Below are 22823 nucleotides of genomic sequence, written 5' to 3'. Positions count from 1 at the left end.
GGGGGCACGAATGAGAGGAGGGACCCGCCCTTCAGGGCACCTCCTCAATGCGCGGCCAGTTGCATCCTTGCACCACGTCCCCACAACATGCAGGTGGGGCTACTCTCATCCCACCTCACAGATGAGCAAACGAGGCCCGAAGGCATTAGGTAATTTTCCCAAAGTCACTTGAGGTTTCTGAAGTGGCAGAGTCATTGGCACCCTGGTCTGTCCTAAATTGCCACTGGCAGGTTGGCCAGCAGGCACAAACCCAGGCCAGTCAGGTAGGATAGCGGAGCCTCTCGGCTGGCTGTGCCTGGCTTCCTCTGCCCAAGACCAGGGCCCACCCCTGGCCTGGCCCAGCCCGGGCACCCCTCACCTGCACTCCCAGGATGCCGAAGATGATGAAGAAGGCACAGCAGATGAGGACGATGTTGCCGATGGGCTTGAGAGAGGAGATAAGAGTCTCCACCACCAGCTTCAGGCCAGGGGCCCGGCTGATGACCCTAAGGGCGAGAGGAGCCCTGTGATACCATGCTTGGCCCAAAGTCTGCAGGGCTGAGCTCTCCAGGGCACGAGGACAGAAAGTGCCACGCCACATGAACCGTGGCAGAACTGGTGATATCCAGATTCACACACATAGCAGGGTGCCACCGCCACCCCTGGGAGTGACATCCGGGTCTGGAGACCAAAGCCCAGGCACCGAGCCACACAGGACACAAGAGTTGGGGTCAGCAATGGGGCAGGCCACCTGCCGGCATCCTCCCCCAAGTCTCCTCAACAGTGTCCCAGGGCCCCTCCCCCAGAACCCACGGCCGACCCTGCTAAGCCGGGATTAGCGGGCAGACCGGCTGGGAAAAGAAGGAGGGCCCTGGGACAGTGCAGGCACCCCACCAGTGAGGCCGGGGTCCTCACCGCAGGGGGCGTAATGTGCGCAGGAGCCGCAGGACCCGGAGGACGCCCAAGATCTTGGCTCCCCCCGCCGAGGCCAGGGACACCACGATGTCGATGAGCGACACGAAGACCAGGAAGCCGTCCAGCACGTTCCAGCTGCTGCGCAGGTACGCTTGGTCGCCGAAGTACAGGCCCAGAGAGACCACCTGCGCCGGCGGGGCGGGGGCGGGGTCAGGCCGGCACCGCGGGGCGGGGCGGGGCGGTGGGCGGGGCGAGGAGAAGCAGCGAGAACAGAAAGAGAGCTGGGCAGGCCGGATTGGCAGGCTGAGGGCTGGCGATAGGCGGGGGCAGGGAGGGGCAGCGACGCCCTCCCCAGAGCCGCTCCAGGATACGCAGAGCTACCTGGCACTAATCACCCTCTCACACCTGTGCCCCGAAGGCCCTTCTCTCTCTGCCCTGGCAAACCCAACTCAGAGCCACGTGCCCTGGGAAGCTTCCTGGACTGGAATCCCCCAGGCCCCACACTGCCAGCAGCACCCCATTTCACTATAAACCGTTCCCTACACTCTGCTGGGTGGTGGGATCCTGGAGAGCAGGGACGTGGCTGAACATCTGGGTGCCCGGAGCCCAGCCCAGGAGCTGGCACCCCCAGAGTGTGGGGGGAGGCACAAGTCTCCAGGGCACATGTGGAAGAGCTGCAGGAGGGTGGCGGGTGACCAGCAGAGGGAGAGGCGGGGCCGTAGCCAGGGGCCCAGAACTGGGGACCCAACAGGGTGAAGCAGGGAGCTACCTTCAGTGTCATTTCGCCCACGAAGATGGCGGTGAAGATGTAGTTGGACACGGTGAGGAAGATGCGTTCCTAGGAGAGCGAGAGGTACTGTGGCCCCAGGGGCTGCCAGAACTCCCGGGTATCTGGTGGGCCTCTGCCGTTGCCAAGGGGTATCCAGGAGCTGGATCGCAATCCAAAGTGGCCTTGCCCCTTTCCAGAGGCAAGTGTCCCTGCCCTGGTAGCCTGCCCCCCGCCTCACCCCTCACCCTGCCCGACGCTCGCAGCCACTCACGGTGCTGCCCGCCTCTATCTGGGGCCGCTCCAGGGCGATGGTGATGCAGTTGAGGAAGATAAAAGCCAGGACGACATAGTCAAAGAGCTTGTGGGCGATGATGGTCTGACACAGCCCCCGGAACCTGGGCAGGGGTGGGCACGGTCTGCGTGAGCATCAGCAGAGGCGGGGGCAGGCCAGAAGGAAGGCACAGGGCCCAGGCCCGCACAGGATCAAGGACAGCCTAGGGGAGGCTGACTCCTCTCTTCTTCTCGGGTCCCACAACAGGTGCCAACTTTACATCTGCTCGGGACGCCCACCTGGAGCTGCCTCCCCCGATCGCACACCCAGGCGACGTAAAGGACACCCTCCTTGCCCTGGCACTTGAGACCTTCCAAATGCCACTCTTGTCCTCCAGCCATGAGGACAACACACTGTCCTGACATCCTCTGCCCTCCTCAGGCTGCTCCCTCCACCTGGACCAGCCTCCTCCTCTTCACATCTCCTGCTTTACATGCTGGAATGCTGTGTGCCTCCAAAGTCCAGCACAAAGGCCACCTCCTCCAGGAAGCCTCCTGATGCTTCCTCCAGATGGAAGCCCAACCTGGAGCTCAGCCCAGGGACAGCGCACACTAGGCAGAAGGTGCCCCAGAAACCCCAGCACAAACACCTGGACTCTACCCCTCCTCTGCAGACCCTAAAATCACTGGGCCGGAAGGGTCCTCTGAAGTATGGAAGACACCATCAAAGACCTTGCCTGTATCCTGGGTCAACCCGGCTAGGGCTCTCCCTCCCGCAGGCACATCAACCTCCTGGCCTAACCCCCACCCCATGCCTGGCCCTGCCCACCTGTTCTGGGGGGAGAAGAGGTAGACAGACCAGTCCTCACGGACCTCGCACCAGTCAGGCTTGTAGACGTCAATCATTTTGCGGACACGGAAGCAAAGAGTCTGGTAAGCGGAGGATGGGGCAGGAGGGTCAGCGCTGCCAGGAGCTGCCCCATCCCCCCTCTCCTGGGCCGTCCAGCAAACTGCGGGTGCTGGCTGGCTACCTGAACCTTTGCCCCACTTAGGACAGGCAAAGGGGGCTCCTCTCCCAGGATATGGGTGGGGGGAGCCCAGCTCAGGTAAGCTCAGTGCTGACTCCACCCTTCTGGCTTTACCCACCTGAAGCCCTCCCCGCTCCAGCCCTGCCCCTTGTGCCACGCCCCCCTCAGGGCACTCCCAAGCCATGCCCATTCCCGCCCCTTTCTTTCAGAGTCAATCTTCTGGGGGCCCCCTTCACCTACAGCCCTGCCCCCACTCACATAGTCAATCTCCTCCTCATCCTCGCCACAATCCCTGCGGTCATCCATCTTGGTGAAGACGTCCTTGGCAAAGCTGGGCATCCTGCCATTGCAGTCCTCGTGCCCGGGGGCCGAGCCCGCCGCCCTCCTGACCGTCCGGGGGTGGGCACCCACGGCGGGCACCAGCTCAGCCAGGTCCACCGAGTCCCTGGTGTCGAGTGAGAGCGTCCGGCGGTGATGGCGGTGACGGTGACCCGGGTGGGGGCCGTGGTGCATGTGGTGGGCGTGCAGGGGTGCAGCCCGGGGCGGCCCCTCATCCCGGGTGCCCTCGCAGGCCCGGGTACCCCGCTCCGCCGAGAGCAGGGACTCGTGCTCGGCAGATGGCGACTTGTGCTTGAGGCTGTTCCAGCTGGAGCGGCGGCTGGCCCAGGCCCCGCTGCGGCCCCATGGCCCGTAGTAGGAGCTCCGGGAGCTGGACTGGGAGGAGGCCAGGGGCTCTGCTCAGCGCTTGCCCCACACACACCCCCAATGCGGATCACCAGTGCCTGGAAGCAGCCAGCCCCATTCCCTAAGTCCCTACAAGGTCCAGCTGCCTGAGTGGGGGCCTCTCCCTGCCCGCCTCTTATTCCGTCCCCACCTCACTTCCCTTAATGCAGGTACACCAACTTAGGTCCCTCTTCCTAGTTCACAGGTAAGGAAACTGAGGCTCAGAGTAGAGTGCTAACTTGCCACTGGTCACACAGATTGAAAGTGGCAGAGGTCAGAGTCAAATTTAGATCTGCCTGACCCCAAAGCCCCACTCTTTATCCTACACACCAGACAAAAAACAATTGTCTTCACACCAAACCGCACCTACACTATTCAATCACTAATTCATTCATTTCTTATTTCCAGGTCCTGCTGTGGCACTGGGCATCCCGAAATGCAATAGACATGGTCCATGCTTAGTTTTGACTTGACAGTCTTGTGTCCTAAGTCTGGGCCTTGGAGGCTGAGGCTACACAGTGGGTACCTTCCCAAGGTCTCCCAACATACACACCCCAGCAGGGAGCACCCATGCAGAGCATCCATGTGGAGCACCCCACAGGGACTCACCAGAGAGCGCTGGTCATAGCTCATCCTCCCCAGTGACATTACACTGCTCTTACGGGATCCCAGGGCCACCAGCATGGGGTCTGGCTGCAGCGAGAGGCAGGGGGCAGGTGCCGCAGAACCAGCAGGGCCCAGATGACCACCCAGTGGGAGACTGGGGTCCAGGTGCCCATTGGGGGTCATGGGGATCGGGCAGAGCTTGGGATCTGGATGGGTGAGATGGAGACAGAGGGAGGGACAGACAGACAAACAGAAGGACAAAACAAGAGCAAAGGAAGCCATGAGACAGAGCAACAGAAACATGGATGGTAACAGAAATGGAGAGCTTTTCTGGGGAGACCTCCTCCACCAGGAAGTCTTCCCGGTTGGACCCTATCACATGTGCCTCGCCTCCACCCAGCCTGCAGTGCTCTCAGCTATATTGCTGGAAGAGAGGACCCCTTGCTTTCTGTGTCTAGGGCCAGTCCCAGGCTTCCCCCTGCATGTGGAAAGCAGGCACGGATATCCATTCTGTTACTGACAAAGACACAGGGCTTGGGTTGGGGGACACTTGTCCTGAGCTGCCCGGTGTTGCCAGTGGGACTAGAATCTAAGCGACTTGAGTCCTCGAGGCTCTTGCCAGCAGGCTACACTACGTGGTAGAGTAAAGGTAGGCTGCAGGTACCCCTGGTGCAAGGATGCAAGCCTCAAGCCTAAGCTTGAGGGAGAAGCCAGGGGCTGTGCCCTTTGCCACCTGGATCCCTGGGGAAGGGCCCTTGTCCCCTAGCTGACAAGCTGAGGGCCACTTACCTCCAGCACTGTCCAGGGCCTCCTGCAGCTTGTCAAACTCCTCCATGTTGGATGAGCTCTGGTCCTCGTCAGAGTAGGAGCGATTGGCGTCGCCCTGGGAGACCGTCCCTCACATTGGAACAAGGGGCTGGCTCAGCCCTTCCCTGCCCCTGGACTTTTCCATGGGTATTTTAACCCCCATTTTATAGATGAGAAAACTGAGTCTCAGAAAAGGGAAGTGAGAAGCTAACCAGGATCTGGGCCCCAAACCCATACCTGCCTGACTGCAAGTACCCAAAGCCCCAGAGAACAAAGGAAGGAGGATCCAGTATCCCAGAACCTGCGGGCTTTGGAATCTCAGACATGGAGGGGCCTAGTCCTGTACCTGTGGGGGTGAGGCAGGGACCCAGATGCAGCCTCCATTTCTACGCTTCCTGTGATAGGAAGCTCATCACCTCATTGGCAGCCCTCCCTGGGGATCTGTTACCTGCTAGAAGTTTGCATTGCAGTCTGCCCACTTCCAGACCCCACCCCCCATCCACCCGGTCCAGCCTCATGAAGGCCCTGTGGGGTGCCTCCTCCACCAGGGCTGCGGTCACCTCCGCCTGGAAGCCCTCCACCAGGATGGCTACCAGCAAGTTGAAGAGCACATAGTTTCCGAAAGTCATGAGGGCGACAAAGTAGAGGGAAGCCCAGGGGGAGGTGGAGGCCATGCCGTTGTAGAGGACGACGTTCCAGTCCTCCTGGGTGAGGATCTGTGGGCAGGGGTCACAGGTCAGCCCCACAGGTGCCCCCTGCCCAGGCCCAGCCTCTGGGAAACCTCTATCTCCAGGGAGGGGCTGTGAACCAGGCATCCACCCACATGTGCTGGCCACTCCCCAAGGACTCCTGTAGCACCCCCATGCTCAGGGAACACTGGGGGGGCCTCCTTAGGTGGGCACATGCCCGCCTGACATACCCGTGTGCATGCCACCATGCCCCACTAGTCATGTGCTCACACTTGTGCCCACTCAATCTTGGCTGCGCCCACAAACTCCTCCTCAGTGTCCAATCCCAGGGCCATCCTCTTAGTACCCTATCCTGCTTGAGTCTCCCCCTTGGGCACCAGCCCCTGCCCCCAAGGCTGGGAGCCCACCCTTCCTACTCCCCTTGCTCCTTCTGCTCCCAGAACCCCGAGAGAGAGGCCTATGTGACAGGCCCATGACAGGTTCATGTTCCTTCAGCCACATGGCGTCCCCATCCCTGTGCTGCATGTGAGACGGGCTCAGAGAAGAGCCAGAATGTGCCCATAGTCTCAGAACATGGGTGGGGAGGTGGGGACCAGGACCCCAGGCAGTCACCCAGCTCCCAGAGCCAACGCCATGCCAGCCTGGCCTTGCACCCAAGACCCCCGCACTGGAGGCCAGAGTCTCAGGGCCCCCTGTCGGGCTGTTCCAACTCCTCAGGCTGGAGGCACCAAGGCTGGTGGGGCTGGGAGAAGGCCCCTGCCCCTGCCACACAAGGCCACGTGCCCGCCGCTCACCTGGAACACAGTGACAATGGCCCACAGTAGGGAGTCAAAGTTCTTCCTGTCCGGGACCGTGTCCCCCGTGTCCGTGCGGAGGCTGAATTTGCAGCCAAAGATGTGCATCCCGAGGATACTGGGGGAGAGACGGAGGCGGCTTAGGGGCCTCGCACACCCCCAGCTCCCTGCCCATCCCCCCTCCATCCTGTCCCAGAACAACCGGGCAGGATGCCAGGGCGGGGAAAGCGGCGGTGAATCTCAGGGCCCTGGAGCATGGAGGGGCCGGGGCCGCCCGGGGTCCCGCCAGGCCCCGCGGCCCACCTGAAGATGAAGATGAAGAGCATGAGCAGCATGCAGAAGGTGGCCACGTTGTCCATGGTCTTCACGAGCACCACGAGCTGGCGCCGCAGCGCGGGCAGGAAGCGCACCAGCTTGAGCACGCGCAGCAGCCGGAAGGTCCGCAGCACCGACAGCCCGCCGTCCGCCTGCCCCACGATCTCCCAGATGCTGCGCACGGGCGGGCGGGGCAGGGTAAGGGGAACGAGGGGAAGGGCGAGACGGCGCTGCAGGCATGCATTCCTGCCTTCTCCCACCCGCGAGCGTGTCTGGCAGGTTCTGGCCGCTCCGTGACACCCCGTGAGTCAGGGGCACTAAACCTGCGCTGGGTTTCTGGGGGTCCAGCAATGCCACAGACCTCCTGAAGATTTAGCGTTTGTTGCGATGGTGAATGTAGGTGAAGGTAAGCAGCAAACCACAGAGAATTAGCAGTTACTGTGACTCTGTCACCCATCAAAATCACTAATATTTTCATGTCACATGACAGTTGCTGCAGATATTTCCAAATATTATTCAAGCTCGTCCCTTCTTTGGAATGATAGCAGTCACACACCCACGGCTAGACCTTGCAATTTCATGTATTAATCAAGGAGCACATCAACGGCTGTGTCACACATTATACTACCTTGATAACTGTTTTGATGTAATTAGTTGCCTCTGTAACCTTACATACTTCATTTGGTTTTGCCAGAGGGGCCCGTGGCACAGAAAGGGTTAAGAACCACTGGACTTGCAGCCCGGTGGCTCCACAGGAGGCTAGGGACAGGGTTGCCATATGATCCTGAAACCCAGTTGCTAGGTATATACCTGAAGGAACTGAGAGTGGGCATAAGAATGGACATTTGCACACTGGTGTTTATGGTGGATTTGCGATGGAAGGAGGTGGCCTAAGGGTACAACAAAGGGATGGAAGGGGAAATTGTGGTGTATATTTACAACGGAGTACTGAGCAGCTGCAAGAAGGAATGAAGTTGTGAGGCATGGAACTAGGTGAATGAACCTTAAGGACTGTATGTGAATGAAATGGCAGAAACAACAAAACAAATATTATCATGCTCTAGAGCACGGGTTATTAGGTTGGGGCCTACTGCAAAAGGTCCTAGATTGTAAGCTCTTACAGCGCACATATAGTCAGGAGTTATAACTATTATTTCTAAATTTTGAGATCTTGAGCTATGTGAGTATAACCTGGTCAGTTATTCCCTGAAATTTCACCTGAAACTTGACACCTTGACACCTGAGACTTCCCTGAAACTTGACACCTGAGACTCAGAGTTAGAGCTTTGAAGCTATGAAAGTCAGCATTATTCCATATAGCAACTGTTTAAAAAAAGTTGAAAAAGTGATCAGACTTCAATTAGCGATATGAATGAAGCTGATCTGGATAGGACTAACATAAATCAGAATACAGGGTAAAGGACGATATGGTCCTTATTTTAAAACTTCAAAGGAAGGGATGTCTAGTTGGTACAAAATTTATATTTTGGGTAGCGCATTATCTAATTTAACTTGTATGATCAGTTTATTTGAACGCCATAATTACATGGAATATTGAATAGGACATAAGATCCTGTTGTTTGTCTAGGTTAGTGTGATGCCCTGATATATCCCATAGCAATTTGGGCAGAGAATAAAAAAGTATTTGCAAAGTCCCCTGGGGGCTGGGAAGAAAGGAGGAAATATTTAACATCCCCATCTGGGGAATTCCTGATATTCTCAAGCAGTGGGGACAACCAATTCAAGCCCTCAATATTGGGTTCACCCCTACAAAACTTATTCCTACAAAGGAGAAGCTAAGCCTACTTATAATTATGCCTAAGAGTCACCCCCAAAGAATCTCTTTTGTTGCTCAGATGTGACCTCTCTCTCTAAGCCACCTCAGCAGATGAACTCACTGCCCTTCCCCTACACGAGGCATGACTCCCTGGCAGTGTGGGACAGGACCCCTGGGATGAGCTGGGACCAGGCATCATGGGATTGAGAAAGCTTCTTGGCCAAAAGGGGGAAGAGAGAAATGAGGTAAAATAAAGTTTAATAGAGCAACTATAAGTAAAAACCTAAAATTGTGGAATTGTAACCCATGTCAAACTCTGAAATATGTTCTCCAGCTAATTGTGGTGCTGTGCTTTGAAATTTACTGCTTTTTTGTATATATGTTATTTTTCACACACACAAAAAAAGTCAATTGCAATGATAAAAAAAAAATTTATGCCTTCTAGCCTCATATATTCTGGAGCAGCTAAAAGGAAAAATCTGAGAGGATCGTATGGTAGCCCATGACAAATTCTGGGACCTGTCCTGTAACTACTTGTTCAAGAGTACTTTGAAAACTTTTGCTTTTTATTTCTTTGCTTTGTATGTTATATTATATGATAAAAAAGTTTTTAAAAAGTCAGTGACCTCCTCAGGAAGGAAAGAATGTACAGATGGTATCACAAACCACTTGTTTTGTAAAGTATTAAAACTCCTCTCTGACATATATGTTGATAACAAATCTCCAGACCCCTGCATCATGAGACCCTGCTGAAACTCTGTTCCCATACCCTATGCAACATCCTTGCCTAAACCCTTATAAGCTGCCCCTTGCAATCCTGCCTTTGAGGAACACTTATTTCATTTTCTGGATGGCTGCCAAAAAAACCAAAATACCAGAGACTCACTGTTCATAAATCCTAATAAAACTCAGGTCTGAAAAAAAAATCCAATACTGATAACTTTTCTATTACCAGCTTTTTCAAGAAACGCACCATGTTTACCATTGCACAGTCATTCAACAAACTGATAGTAATAGTAATATGGTACAGGTGGCATTTTCAACTTCATGGAAAAAACTTTCAGTGGCTGACAGATTTCAAGCAGAGTGCAGAGGTTATCCTGGAGGTTATTCTTATGTATTATATAGATATCCCCTTTTTAGTTTATAGTGTATTGGAGTGGCTGGAGGGAAGTACCTGAAACTGTTGAACTGTGTTCCAATAGCCTTGATTCTTGAGGACGACTGTATAACTATATAGCTTTCACAATGTGACTGTGTGATTGTGAAAATCTTGTGTCTGATGCTCCTTATCCAGGGTATGGGCAGATGAGTAAAACCATAAGGATAAAAAAAATAACCAAATAATAGGGGGGATAAAGGGTAAAAATTGGGGTAGACTGCAGTCCTAGTGGTCAAGGAGGGATAAAGGTATGGGATGTATGAATTTGTTTTCTTCTTTTTCTGGAGTGATGCAAATGCTCTAAAAATGGTAATGGTTAAAAATACACAATTATGTGATGATATTGTGAGCCACTGATTGTATACCATGGATGGACTGAATGTGTGTGAAGATTTCTCAATTTAAAAAATAATAAAAAGAGAGAACCACTGGACTAACTACTTGAGAGGTGGGGGGTCAGCACATTAAATCCTGCTCGCCAGGGCTCACCCCTGCTAATTCTGGGCCCTGGGCGGGGCATGTGGCAGGAGCAGCAGGTGAGAGGAGGAGGAGGGTACCTGATGATGACGATGATGCTGTCAAAAATGTTGTAGGGGTTGTGCAGGTAGTCGAAGAGCCCGAAGGCAGCCAGCTTCAGGATCATCTCCAGGGCAAACATGCTGGTGAAGACCACATTGCAGATCTCCAGGACATTGGTCAGCTCCTCGGGCTGTGGGGCAGTGGGGGGGGGGGGGGCAGGTCACAGCTGGGGGTCCAGTCCGGATGCCCCCTTGGCCCTACAACCACACCAGCTGAGGGGCTCCGGCACCCTGGTGCCCTCCATGGAGCTCAGGCTTTGCCCTTGCACAGTGGCCTGGAGGGCCTCTCAACTCTGGCCCCTGAGGGTTCTGAGAGGTCTGCCACAGGTGGTGGAGATCCCACAACGCTGATCTTCCACAAATTTGGCACTGATGCTGGTAGTGCCACCTGTTTCCTCACCAAGGGAAGTATTATGATGCCCATTTTACAGATGAAGAAAGTGAGGCTCAGAGGCCAGCCTGGAGCCCCACAGCTGGATGCAGAGCAAGACCAGGTCTCTGGAAGCTCCCTGTTCGCCCATGACCCTGACCCACTCAGTGGCACCTGCCCCATGCCAGGAACTGTTCTGCACCCTTTACAGACATCACTTCCCTTAATCCCTCTGGAGAGTCCATTTGCAGGCGAGGAAAGAGATTTGGAAAGAGCCAGTCCCTTGCCCCAGGTCCTGGAGCTAGGACTGGGGCAGCCTGGCTCCAAGGCTCGCCCTTAACCATGGCCTGTGCAGACTCCCCTAGTGGCTCCCCCTGCCCCAATCTCAGGGTCATGGATGGGTAGGGACCTCAGTGCCCCATGAACAGGGTGGGAACCAAACCTATTGTGTGCCCACACAGCCCTGCTCCCAGTGCTCACAGACCTCCAGCCACCCTGGCTGACGGGGCTCGTAACACCCACTTCTCAGAGGAGGACATGAAGGCCCAGAGAAGGAATGGGACCTGCTGGGTCCCCCTGCTATTCCATGGTCCTCTGGGACTGAGCCAGTATCTGGGTTATAGTCACGGAGAATGGAATGGGGCATTCAAAAGGCCGCCATAAACGTTCCCATTTTATTGATGAGAACACTGACACTGAGAGAAATGAACTGACTGGCTCAGAGTCACCCAGCAAGGGTGGGGCACAGCCAGGCCCTGAACCACGTGTGACTCCGAACTTCTCTCCCATTTTGTCATACCAAAACCCCACCTGAATACATTCATTCATTCATTATTGCAAGCACTCCACAGATACTTCTGGGTGTCCACTCAGTGCCCAGTTTATGCTACACGGGGTGGCCAGTGGTGAATGAATCCAGCATCGTCCCGGCATAGTCCTGCCCTCAAGAAGTGCAAGGCTCTGTGGCAAGGACCAACAAACACAGTTAACAAACCAAGCTGGTAAGTGCTGACAACAGGGGGTGGTTTGGGGGAGCAGTCTTAGTGGAGTGAGGAACAGCTCCCTGGAGGATATGACAGCTCAGCAGAAACCTAAGTGCTGAGAGGGGGTAGTGGGGTGATGGGTGTGCAGGCAGAGGGGAGCAGGGAGAGCTGAGAACCCCATCACCCATCCATCAGCACCTTGACTGGGCAACAGGGTGCCTCAGGGGCCTGACTTTGATTCCATTTGAGTTAAAGAGAAAAGAGAAAAAAATAACTCAACCACCCATTTTCGGCCTAGTGCCTGGGAAATCTAACGAAACTGCCAGCTCCTCTCAAACCAGATAAAAGGAGAAGGCCCCTTTTCCAGCGGTAATTACATTTGACTTACAAAATGGTCCTGACAGGGGAGTGGGACCCCTAGAGGGGCCTGGACCCCAGCATTCCAGGCTGAGCCAGGGCCCAGATGCGGCTCAGAGCCTCCATTTCCCAGCCCGCCAAAACGATGTCGGCGGGGATGAGAAGTGCAGACGCTGACAGCTGTGACAGGCCACCCCGCTCCCAGCCACACACGCACGTCCGCAACTGATGAGCACAGCCTGCGCCTCTCTCTCCCTGAAAGGTCACCCGCTCACCTCCCTCCTCCCTCGCACAGCTGTTTCTCTAGTTGAGCGCACACACCTGCTCATCTTTTCCTAATGGACCATCCATCACTCCTGCGAGCATTTTTCTGGGAGAGAGAGAGACAGACAGACAAATATAGACACAGCAAGTGAGAGACCAAGGGGGAGGAGGGTGTGTGGAGAGAGAGACAGACTCGAAAGATGGACAAAGAGAGACTCGAAAGACAGACAGACAAAAGAGAGATGGACAAAGAGAGACTCAAAAGACAGATGGACAAAGACAGATGAACAAAGAGAGACTCGAAAGACAGATGGATACAGACACTGAGACTGAGAGGCAAGGGCAGGGGGCATGGAGAGAGAGCATCACAGAGAGAGAGAAATAGAGTCATGGATAAGGACATACAGACGGACCAAGGCAGATATTTTGGGGATCAAAGTCAGAGAGAGAGCAGACAGACAGACAGAGACATCAGAGAGATGGGAAAGACCTACCCAGTGGAAGAGGTGCCAGAGGGCAAAGCCAGGTTAAGCCAAAGGCGAGAGGGTCAAGGGCAGGGGAGGAGGGCAGGGGAGGGGGGCAGGGGAGGAGGGCAGGGGAGGAGGGCTGAAACACAGAAGTGAGGCCAGAAGAGGGCGAGGGAGGGGCAAGGCCTTGGGCTGAAGAGAGCTGTTGTCCATTCTCTGGCCATTCTTGCAAGGGTAGATCAGGAGCAGGCTGGGCAGGGGTCTCTAAGCTGATCCCAGGAGCCCCTCAGCCCAACATCCTTCCCCTTCCTGGAAAGCAAGGTGGGAGGCCCGGTGCCCCCTGAGTTGCCAACTGTCCCCATGGGGGAGGAAGCCTGGGCCCTCGGTCCCGGGTCCCGGGTCCCAGGTTTGTGGGTGAGCAGAAAGAGTCAGGCTTTCGGTGGCAGCCAGTTTTGGTTAACGGCCTCCGTGTACCAGCAGCACCAAGCACGTTCCATGCGTTATCTCATCTAAGCCTCGAACAACCTGGTATTATCCCCAATTCACAGACATGGAACCTGAGGCTCAGAGAGAAGAGACTGCTCAGGGCCATAGTCAGTCCATAGTGAAGCCAGACTGTGAGCCCAGGCCTCCCGGGGCCCCATCCCCCTTGCCCCAGGCTGCCTCTGCTGGCCCCACTTTTCTGACTTGGGGCTCCAATTCACACACCCAAGTCACCTGCCTGCTTACAAGCCTTCTGTGGCTCCGCAGTACCCCAAGACCCTCTGAGGACGGATAATCCTGCTGATCTCCTGAGCTGCCTGCCCCAGGCCCTATGCACATCCTCCCTGAGGGCTCCGGGCCTTTCCAGGGAATTCCTAGGTTCTGGTCTTGAACCTGTCCTCTTCTGACTCACTGATGGACTAGGCATCCTTCAGAATCCATCTCCAATGCTACTGCCTCCAAGAAGCCTTCCCTGACTGTAACCCGTGTTGGTGCCTGGTTCCCAGGGGGTCCCACAGAGCTGGAATGCCAGACTCTGAGCCCCCCTAGTCCTCCCATGCCTGGAGTCATCCCTGACCTGCAGGCCTTGATGTGGGCTCCTGTGGGGAGAATAAAGCTGCCTTGAACCAGTTCCTGACTTGGGGGCCTTGAATGCAGTCTCCCAGGAACTGGGGCCACTGGCCTGGGGTCAGCCCTGCCCCTCCCCTGCTGCCCATTCAGCCTGACCCTATGCTTTGGTTCTCCAACTTTGTAACTTGAGTCAAAGAAGACAATCCAAGCTGTCCTTGCATTCCAGGACTGTCAGAGGCTGCTGGGCAGCTCACGAAGAGTCAAAGCCTGGGCACGTGTGTGATAAGAGAGAGAAGCAGAGAGAGAAACTGTTCCCAAGAGCAATACCTCCCATCCCAGGCCTCCTCCTGCCTCCAGGCAGCCTCGTGTTATCTCCAATTTAGCCCATGAAAACCTGACCTGGGAGCCCAGCTCTGCCAGTTTCTCACCATGTCACCTGGAGTGAACCACTTCCCCTCCCTGAGCCTCAGTTTCCCCTTCTGCCCAGTGAGGATAATCCACCTACCCTGCCCACCCCCACAGTGAGGGACCTGATGACAACGGCCAGAGGCAATGAGGATGGACTGGCCTCCCCTGAGAGGCCCTGGCTGGCCCAAGTTGACCTGACCCCCTGCTTTTCGCAGCCTCACAGGCACTGAGTGCTCTGGGCCCCCCCAACCTCCAGGGGGTGCAAACCTGGGCACCATCTGGCTGCTCCACGAGTCAAGCGCAGGCCCTACCCGGCTGACTGGGTCGCCTGTCCCCTCCTTCCCCCACCGGCGCCCTGTGGGAGGGGGTGCGTGTGCCCCCCGGGGCTGGCCCCCAGCTTCTCCTCCTGGTCCCCGCTTCCTCTGCCGGTGCCCCCCGCCCCTGACGGCCCTGGGCCACCCCTCCCGCAGAGCAGACAGGGCTGCTCAAAATAAACCCGGGGGCGGGCCACTTGCCGAGACGAGCCTGTCTGGGAGCGGAGGGAGTGGAGTAAAAATACAGCAGCCCGGCAAGCAGCCCCTGCTGCGGCTCCTAGCTGCTCGAAAAAGAGCGATTTAAAAATCCTCCCGCCCCCTCACTTTTTCTTTGAGGGATTAATTTCACGAGTCTCCAGACAGTGGATGGTCAATTCAATCCAGGGGTGCGGTGCAAGGGTCAGACAAAAGCCTCCAGAGTAATTCCCAACCGCCAGGCACCCCCACCCCCCACCCTGCCTGGCGCACCAGGCATTCTCCAGGCCTCTGCGCTCAGCCAGGAGGGCCAGTGCACCCATGTGCAGATGGGGACACCGCGGGGGAGGCCAAGCGGCTTGCCCATGGTCCCCCTCAAGGGTCAACCACAGAACCAGGGACGGAGCCCAGACCTTGGGTGAGCGACTCTCTCTGCACTGTGGCCGACCTCCAAAGTGGGCGCGTGTGGATGCGTGTGCGTGAAAATACCCGCTTCGAGGGTGCGTGTGAGAACACAGGGTCACCGCGCTAGAGCAGCAGGAGCTTGGTAAGTGCAGTCAGTGTAAGTGTGTCAGGCAGGAGACACTCCAGTGAGAAGGGCCTGTCCCGGCCTGGGGGGAGGTGACTGCATCACACCCGGGGCAGCATGACCTCCGGAATTGAGGTGAGAAAGCTCACTGGGCCGGGGGAAGAGGCTTGGGGTTCACCAGAGGGAGAGTACAGGGACAGTAGGACGCTGGCCGAACAGGCGTCGTGTTGCGTACGACCATTTCCACGGTGTCGAGGCTCCCATGGTGGCCCGTTTCAAGCCACCGGCTGTTTAACAGCCTGCTTGCAGAACCTGAGGGCTTAAAACTTGGCTCCCGTGACCCAGTCCTACAGGTCACGGGGGGACAGCACCCAGGCCGTGGTGTAGCTGTGCTGTGACAGGCCCCCTGGGGCCACCCACTCAGAAGCTAGCACCAGCGTCCCGCAGCAGCTGTTCCCTCTGGGCTCTCTCCACCGCACGCCCTCCTCCCCCCCCTCAACCCCCCACATCCAGCAGGCCAGGCCAGGCCAGAGGCTGAACTCGGGGCGAGGGGCCTCAGGGCCACCTGTCTCCCTAGCTTTACCCTGCAGAGAGAGCGCTCACTTCTCCCTGCCAGCTCTCCCCAAAGACCATTTTAATTAAGCTGGAATGGCTGGCAAACCAGCAACTCTGAACAGAGCGATGTGGAAGCCCCAGGGGCTGCATTTCAGTAAATTGAATGGAGCCTGCACCTGGTGAGCTAATGAAGGGGGAAATGAGAGCGAGGCCTACCACCCGGTGAGCAAGCCGATGCAGGGCAGGACCCGAAACCCCGCCATGGGGTGAGTCTTGCCACAGAAAGATGCGGGTTCAAATCTGACCGCTGAGTGGCTGCAGGACTTACCAGTGACTTCTCCTTAGGAAGGGGATTCGGGGTTGCCAGCTGCAAAATGGGCATGACCTCATAGGGCTTGGGTGCAGGTTAAGGGAAGGAACCCACCTAGAGTCACCTGGTAGACAGTAGGAGTCGAAATGGTGCTTTTCCAAAGGAAGCCAAGGCTATACTGGCCACCCAGGCTATCCTCTTGGTGTGCCCTATGGCCTGGAGATATCTGGGCTAACCCCCTACAGTCCCTCCACGCTATGTCCTCCCCTCGGAACACCCCGTCCCCATGCCCCCCATGGACCATCTGCCCACCTCTGGCCCCCCAGCAGCATGGCTAATGGCCCAGGAAGTTTGGGGTATACCCTGAACTCAGTCAAAACAACCCTGCACCCCATGCACCCAAAATTGAGGGCAAAAGATGCTACAAGTGTCAGTCACAGAAGGAAAAAGGGCAGAGCCCCTAGAGGGCAGCCTCAACGCCACCCTCGGTGCCAGGGGCTGTGGGTGGATGGGGTCGTTAGGAAGGGCGTGTGCAAAAGGTGGGGTGGGGTGCAGGGCAAAAGGGACATGTCGCCTCATCTGGTGAGGCATGTCACCAGCAGAGCACAAGGAGCCTTCCTTGAACCTCAGGTTCAGGCAGAAAGGTCTGGGATTTGTCATAAGGACAGCAGGGAGATATGGAAGTTTGGGGACAGGGGGCAGCCCAACATGACTAGCCCCCTGGGGAGACCCCCCTAGCTGTTTGGGGAGGACTGATGAGAGGTGAGGGATGGAAGTGAGATTTGGCAGGGACTGGCAGTGGGATGGGGTGTGGGTGCCTCGCTGTCCCAGCTGGGGAAGGAAGGACAGGCTGCCCCTCACGCCCCCGCAGCTAGTCCAGCCCTACCACAGCCGTACACGTTCACTCGTTCATTCATTTGTTCAGCAGACCCCCTGAGCGCCTCCCTCCTGCGAAGCAGCCCCAGCCCCGGTCAGGGGGTGGGAGAACCAGGAGGTGCCCGGCGGCCCCACCGCCCCACTGGCCTGCTCGTGGTGCTCGATGCCCATGCTGACGGTGTTCACCAGGATGGCCATCATGATGCCCCGGTTGAAGTACTTGCTGTCCACAATACCCCGCAGCTTGGCCCGTGTCTCCCGCCACACGTCCCCGCACAGCCGTGCCGCCCCGTCTGCACGCTCCTCTTCATCCTCCTTCCCCAGCCCCGACGAAGCCCCATCCTCCTCGCTGCTGCGGGGCCCGTCCCCATCGGCCTCGTCCTCAACACCTCGCGAGCCGCCGGAGCCCGAGCCCTCCTGGCCTGAGTCACTGCTGCCCAGGCCCGCCTCGAGCTGGCAGCGGGGGCAGCCGGCAGGCTCGGAGGCCAGCATGGTAGAGATGGGCTGCACCAGCGTGTGGGGTGGCACGTCCAGGGGGTTGTGTCGCGGGCACAGTTCTGCAAAACAAGCGGAGGGCAGGGTCAGGGCCCACCATACCAGGGTCCCCGCCTCAGCCACACTGTAGGGCTGCGGGGGAGGCAGTCTGTGCACCCACCCATGCTAGGCCAACCCTACCCCGGGACCCCGCACAGTGCGCGCCTCAGGCTCCCCCAGGGCCCACGGGGTCCGCCTGGAGGCCGGTGTTTACTGGGTAAACAGCTTCCGTCTCTGGGCTTTGGTTTGCCCCTGAGTAACTGGGGGGTGGGGGGACAGGGAGCCCACTATGAGGACTTCTGTGAGGGAGGGTCCCATTAGTTCTGGGACTTTCCTATTTGTGGCGGGGGTGGTGGTCAGGGGGACGAGGCCACGGGGCACATTCATTCTCTTCACTGACATTTTGAGAAGCCTGTGAACCGTTTCAAAGAGGTTCCAGGGAGGGTTCTCTCTGGCTGGTGCGATTGCAGCTGGTTTTACGTCTTCCTTAAATTTTTCTGTATTTTTCTAGAGCATACACATTTCTTGCATGTGTAAGCAGAAAAAAATGACATTAAAGAGTGGGGGGGGAAATCACGTACCGCCTTTCCTTCATTTCCACACTTTTGTTCAAATATTTCCCAACCCCTAGCTCTCTGACTCATTCACTCCCCTCGGGAGCCCAGGAGTCTGGTCTCACCTCAGTTCCTTGAGGACTGACCAAAGCTTTCCCCACTCCTGAGCCCCACGCCCCAACTCTGCATGGCGCCACGCCCCCTGACACTGGTCTCCCGGGGAAGCGAGGAGGCCCAGGGGTGAGGGGCAAGACCTCGCTCTAGAACGTGCCCTGGGACTTCCCTCCATGAGTTCCTGGGGGGAAGGGGGGTGGTGGTGGCAGCCCCTTGAGCACCCCTCCCCACGCCATCCAGGAACACGGGGTGCCAGCCTTGGCCGGACCCTCACTCCCTGTCCCCGCGCTGGGCCAGCCCACGGGCCACCTGGAGCCTCCTCCGGGACCACGCCTGGACGGCTGGCGCCTGAGGAGACGTGGGCAGCAGCTCCAAGGATGGATTTTCCTGCTGCCTCCCCAAAACACCTGGATTCCCAGAGGCGAGGGCTGTCCAGAGCCAACCTGGGGCAGCTAACTTGCCCTGTGCGCTGCCCACGGGCTACTGGGCCCGTGAGGAAACTGAGCCGCAGATGGGTCATGGCTGTGCCAGCCACGGGGTGATCGGGCGGGCCATGTGCCCGGGGCCTGCCCGGAAGGAGCACAGGGGGTGGGGGGTCAGGCCCACACTCCAGCCCCAGGCTGGCCTCCTCCCAAGGCAGGGATCCTTTCCACCTGGGGGTGCGCTGAACCCAGCTCTGTGGAGCCTACACTCTGGGACCCTGCATTGTTGTCACTGACACACTGGGCAGTCCGAGGTGACTTCCCTCATCTCTCTAGACCTTAGTTTTCTGATCTAAAAACTGGGGACAATATCACTTCGCTTCCTTCTCAAAACCTTTTTTTTTTTTTTTTTTTGATGAAACAAACAAGAAAAATGAATGGGAAAGCTCTTTCGGTGTCCAGAGCGCTCTCAGAGCCTAGAAGTGGCCCTAAGGCAGGGGCGGACCCTAATCCCCAGGGGCTTCGTGTCCCTCACCCCCCACCCCGTGCCTCCCCTCGGTGGGGTAGGCCATCAGGCCCTTTTATTAAAGGGGGCCCGTCCCCACCAGGCAGCCTAGGGAGCCAAGGGTATGGAGGGCCTCAGGCCATGGGCAGAGACTTTGGGAGTTTTGTAAGACTGAGGACAGGTAATTGTTCGATTCTTTGAAGTGTGGACCTGGGGGTGGAGCTTCTCCAGGGCGAGGGCTGGGTCTGCCCCCCCCCACCTGCCCAGAGCCAGGTGCACCTTCAGGAACAGGGAAGGGAAGGGAAGGAGCGTGGACTGGAGCAAATGGGGGGGCTGTGAAGGAAACACGTGAGCAATGAAGGCAGGGCGTTCTGAACCCCTGGGCTTCTCTTCAGGGCTGGGGCCATGCAAGGTTTGCAAGCAGGGCCGTCCAGGCTAAGGCACCGGACGCCCACCTGGGGTGGGGGCAGGCAGAGCCACTTACTGGGGGGCCGCGGCTCCTTGGTGTGGGGCCCGGGCTGGGCTGAAGCGGGCGCCCCTGGGGCCAGGGCCTGGCGCCGGCTCTGCAAGGCCTGGTAGAGGCCCAGGGCGCGGCGCTTGGCCTTGCGCAGGATGTGGCAGACGTACTGGAAGATCTCCTCATAGCAGTCGCCGGGCTCGGCGTAGCTGGCCACCGTGCTGGACGACAGGTAGCGCTGCCGCTGCTCCAGCATCAGCCGGTGCTCCCGCTGCTTGGTCTCCGAGAACTGGGTCGCTATGACAACGAGGCACAGGTTGATCATGAAGAAGGAGCCCACCTGTGACCAACGGAGGAGAGGACAGGGACCGGGGTGGGGGAGGGGCAGTGGGGGGGAGGGGCAGAGGCCGGGGGGGGGGGGGGACAGAGGGAGACAGAAACAGGCAGAGATGAAGACAGGAGGAGGGGCAGGGGCAGATCCAGGGACACGAAAGGATGGAGCAGGGAGGCAGAGAGACAGTGACAGGGAGAGACACCGAGAGAGAGTGAGACGGGCTCAGATGGGACAGAAACGAGGGAGTGGAGGGCACACAGCAACGGGGGGCACACAGAGGTGGGGAGAGACAGGCAGCAGAGCAGGTGAGCACAGAGGGGCCCAGAGAGACAGATAGGGACAGGAAAAGATCGCTGAGGCCTTGCTCCGGGAGAAGGCGAGGCCCTGGGCCGGCGGGGGCCCAGGCAGCTCCGAGGGCCCCAGGCCCAGCTGAGGCTGCTTCCAAGCCTGGCTCCCCTCACACACACCCGGCTCCCCTCACACACACCCGCCTGGCCACAGCTGCCACCTGCCTGGGACTTCAGCGCCAGAGCCAGGAGAAAGGCCACAACCCCCCCCCCACCCCGGGCTGCCCAGGCCTAGGTGGGCCCTGCCCTCCCTCTCTGGCCTTGACCTCAGGCTTCTGGACAAGAAAAAGGACACTTCCCTCAGAAAAGGTTGGTTTGTGTGGCTTCACCTCCACCTGGACGGGATGGTAGGGAGAGGCTGTCCCAGTTAGTAGTGAGGATCCAGCCGCCTGGTGTCATCCCCATGGCCAGGCTCCAGCGGATGGACCCTCCTCCCCGCGGTGCCAGGGGCCACCACAGGCAGAGCTCCCTGCCCTGACTGCCAGACACAGGCCCCATCCCTAGACATTTACTGACCCCGCTAGTCCTTTGAGACTCTTTTCTGACATCAGCTCCTCCAGGAAGCCTCCCACTTCCCTGTCCCTCCTCTAGGCTGGATTAGGAGCCTTCTCTGGGCTCCCTGGGCTTCTCGGGCTTCCCTCTGTCGTGGGACCTAAGGTGCGGTATGGCTGCTGTCGGCTCAGCCCAGGAGACTGTGAGCCCCTTGAGGGCAGGGGCCGGCCCCAGCACTGCTCTGTTCCCAGCCATCACTTCAGGGCCCGTTACAGAGTGGGGTCTCCCCAGGGTGCTGATGAATGAATAAACGGGTAGATGAATGAACAAAAAGCCCCTTTCCTTTCCTCTGGAGCCCTAATGGGTCCAAGGTCCTACCTCCCCAGGGAAACACTGGAGCTAAGCCTACAGCCAGCCAGTGTCCCAGGCCACCTGGCCCAGCGTGGGGCATGGGCCTGAAGGGCGGTGCCTGCCCTCTCCCCCCACCAGGAAGCCAGACCGCCCAGCTCTGCAGCGCAGGGAGTCAGCAGCGACTCCAGGGCATGAATCACCTTGACATCTGGGGACTCATGCTGTGGCTGAAGCTGCACTCAGGCATGACAAGGTGGAATAGCTTCACGCTGGGAAATGGTGTGGGGGGTGGGGGGGTGGATAAGAGGGGCTGGCGGGGAAGGGCCCCACCCCCACTCAGCTCACAGGAAGAATGCGCTCTGGGAGAGGCAGAGAAACCCAGCAAGAACAACGGGGTGGACTTAAACGCCCGGAAATGAGAAATGAAGGCAACCAAAAGTGATGGATGCTTTCAGCAGCCGCCCCTGACGAGCCCCTTCAATCACCCACTGGACCGCTGCATTGTAAAAATATGCCCTCTGGCTCCCTCCCACCTGGCTCTCTTTCATGGCTCAGAAGGGCTCCCGAGGACTCGCAAGACACCCCCCACCCCCCACCTTCTCCTTCCTTGGTTCCTGGGCCCCCAGCTAGGCCAGATCAGATCCTTCAGCTGGGCCTGAAAGCCCCAGCCTCCTTGACACTTACTATGATGAGCAGGATGAAATAGATGAAGTTGTAGAAGGAGTGTGCGTCCATCACATAGTACATGATCTCCACCCAGCCTTCCAGAGTGATCACCTGCAGCCGGGGACGGGGAGAAGAGCAGAGAGAGCTGGGGAGGTGGCGCCCCTGGGAGGAGGCAGGCAGGGAGGGGAGTGCCCAGGCAGAGGCCCTACTGGGCACCAGGACACCTGGCACATCCTTACTGCCCATGTCCTCACCCCCATTACACAGAAGAGGCACAGCCGGGCGGGGAGAAGAGCCAGGACTTAAACCCAACTCTGCCTCATTCCAGAGCCCACCACTCCTAGCCCCCCACAGGCCTTCCCTGGGAGACTGGTGAGCAGCCTTGGGAAAGACAACCCCTGGGTCCTCCCCAGAACTGCCCAGAGCCCCCGCAGGCTGCAGTAGTGTTTGCTTCTGGCAAATGCACAGAGCAGGAGTCTCCCTAGCAGAGGTGTGCCCCCGGGGCAGCCCAGCTGCCTTCCTGAGCCCAGAGGGTCCGCACGGTCAGCTCCTAGGCTGCGATCACACCCTACAGCGGGCAGCTCTGCATTCTAGGATGCTGCAGCTCCCCAGATCAAAGCGTGCCAGAGCAGCCCGCAAACACCTCAGGAAGGACCTCATGCCCCCCAGCCGGGCCTCTAAACCACCAGTCCACTCCTGCCTCAGTCTAAGGAAAGCTCTAGAAGGAATGGGATATTCATTCAGCACTCACTGCACATGGGGCACAGGCTGATGGCTTTTTTTTTACATCAACTGATTCAAATGTCCTTGGGCCCCCAAGGTTGGGGGAGTGGACTATTATTATCCCCATTTTAGAGATGGGGAAACTGAGGCACAGAGAGATCAAGCAACATATCCAAGGTCCTATGGCACTGCTTCCCTAAACATGCTCATCCCTATCCTCTGCAGAACGTG

General features: G+C 58.0%; 1 protein-coding gene across 1 annotated transcript in view; it reads right to left on the bottom strand.

The window, feature by feature from the left end:
* The window catches only part of CACNA1I (calcium voltage-gated channel subunit alpha1 I), a 105760-nt gene that overhangs the window by 25564 nt on the left and 57373 nt on the right, over nucleotides 1-22823 (bottom strand). Inside the window, exons 7-21 of the mRNA XM_077168888.1 lie at nucleotides 21888-21980; nucleotides 19707-20019; nucleotides 17241-17650; nucleotides 10392-10543; nucleotides 6884-7069; nucleotides 6581-6698; nucleotides 5658-5813; nucleotides 5080-5173; nucleotides 4294-4496; nucleotides 3220-3675; nucleotides 2763-2863; nucleotides 1935-2058; nucleotides 1664-1732; nucleotides 895-1079; nucleotides 359-485 (exon numbers count right to left, since the gene is read on the bottom strand). Of these exons, the coding sequence (XP_077025003.1) occupies nucleotides 359-485; nucleotides 895-1079; nucleotides 1664-1732; nucleotides 1935-2058; nucleotides 2763-2863; nucleotides 3220-3675; nucleotides 4294-4496; nucleotides 5080-5173; nucleotides 5658-5813; nucleotides 6581-6698; nucleotides 6884-7069; nucleotides 10392-10543; nucleotides 17241-17650; nucleotides 19707-20019; nucleotides 21888-21980 (2787 nt within the window). The remainder of the gene's footprint in view (nucleotides 1-358; nucleotides 486-894; nucleotides 1080-1663; nucleotides 1733-1934; nucleotides 2059-2762; nucleotides 2864-3219; nucleotides 3676-4293; nucleotides 4497-5079; nucleotides 5174-5657; nucleotides 5814-6580; nucleotides 6699-6883; nucleotides 7070-10391; nucleotides 10544-17240; nucleotides 17651-19706; nucleotides 20020-21887; nucleotides 21981-22823) is intronic.

The sequence above is a fragment of the Tamandua tetradactyla genome, chromosome 7, assembly GCF_023851605.1.
Source record: "Tamandua tetradactyla isolate mTamTet1 chromosome 7, mTamTet1.pri, whole genome shotgun sequence".
NCBI classification, from domain to species: Eukaryota; Metazoa; Chordata; class Mammalia; order Pilosa; family Myrmecophagidae; genus Tamandua; species Tamandua tetradactyla.
Note: the sequence above shows the minus strand (reverse complement) of the source record. Positions and strands in the feature narration are given on the sequence as shown.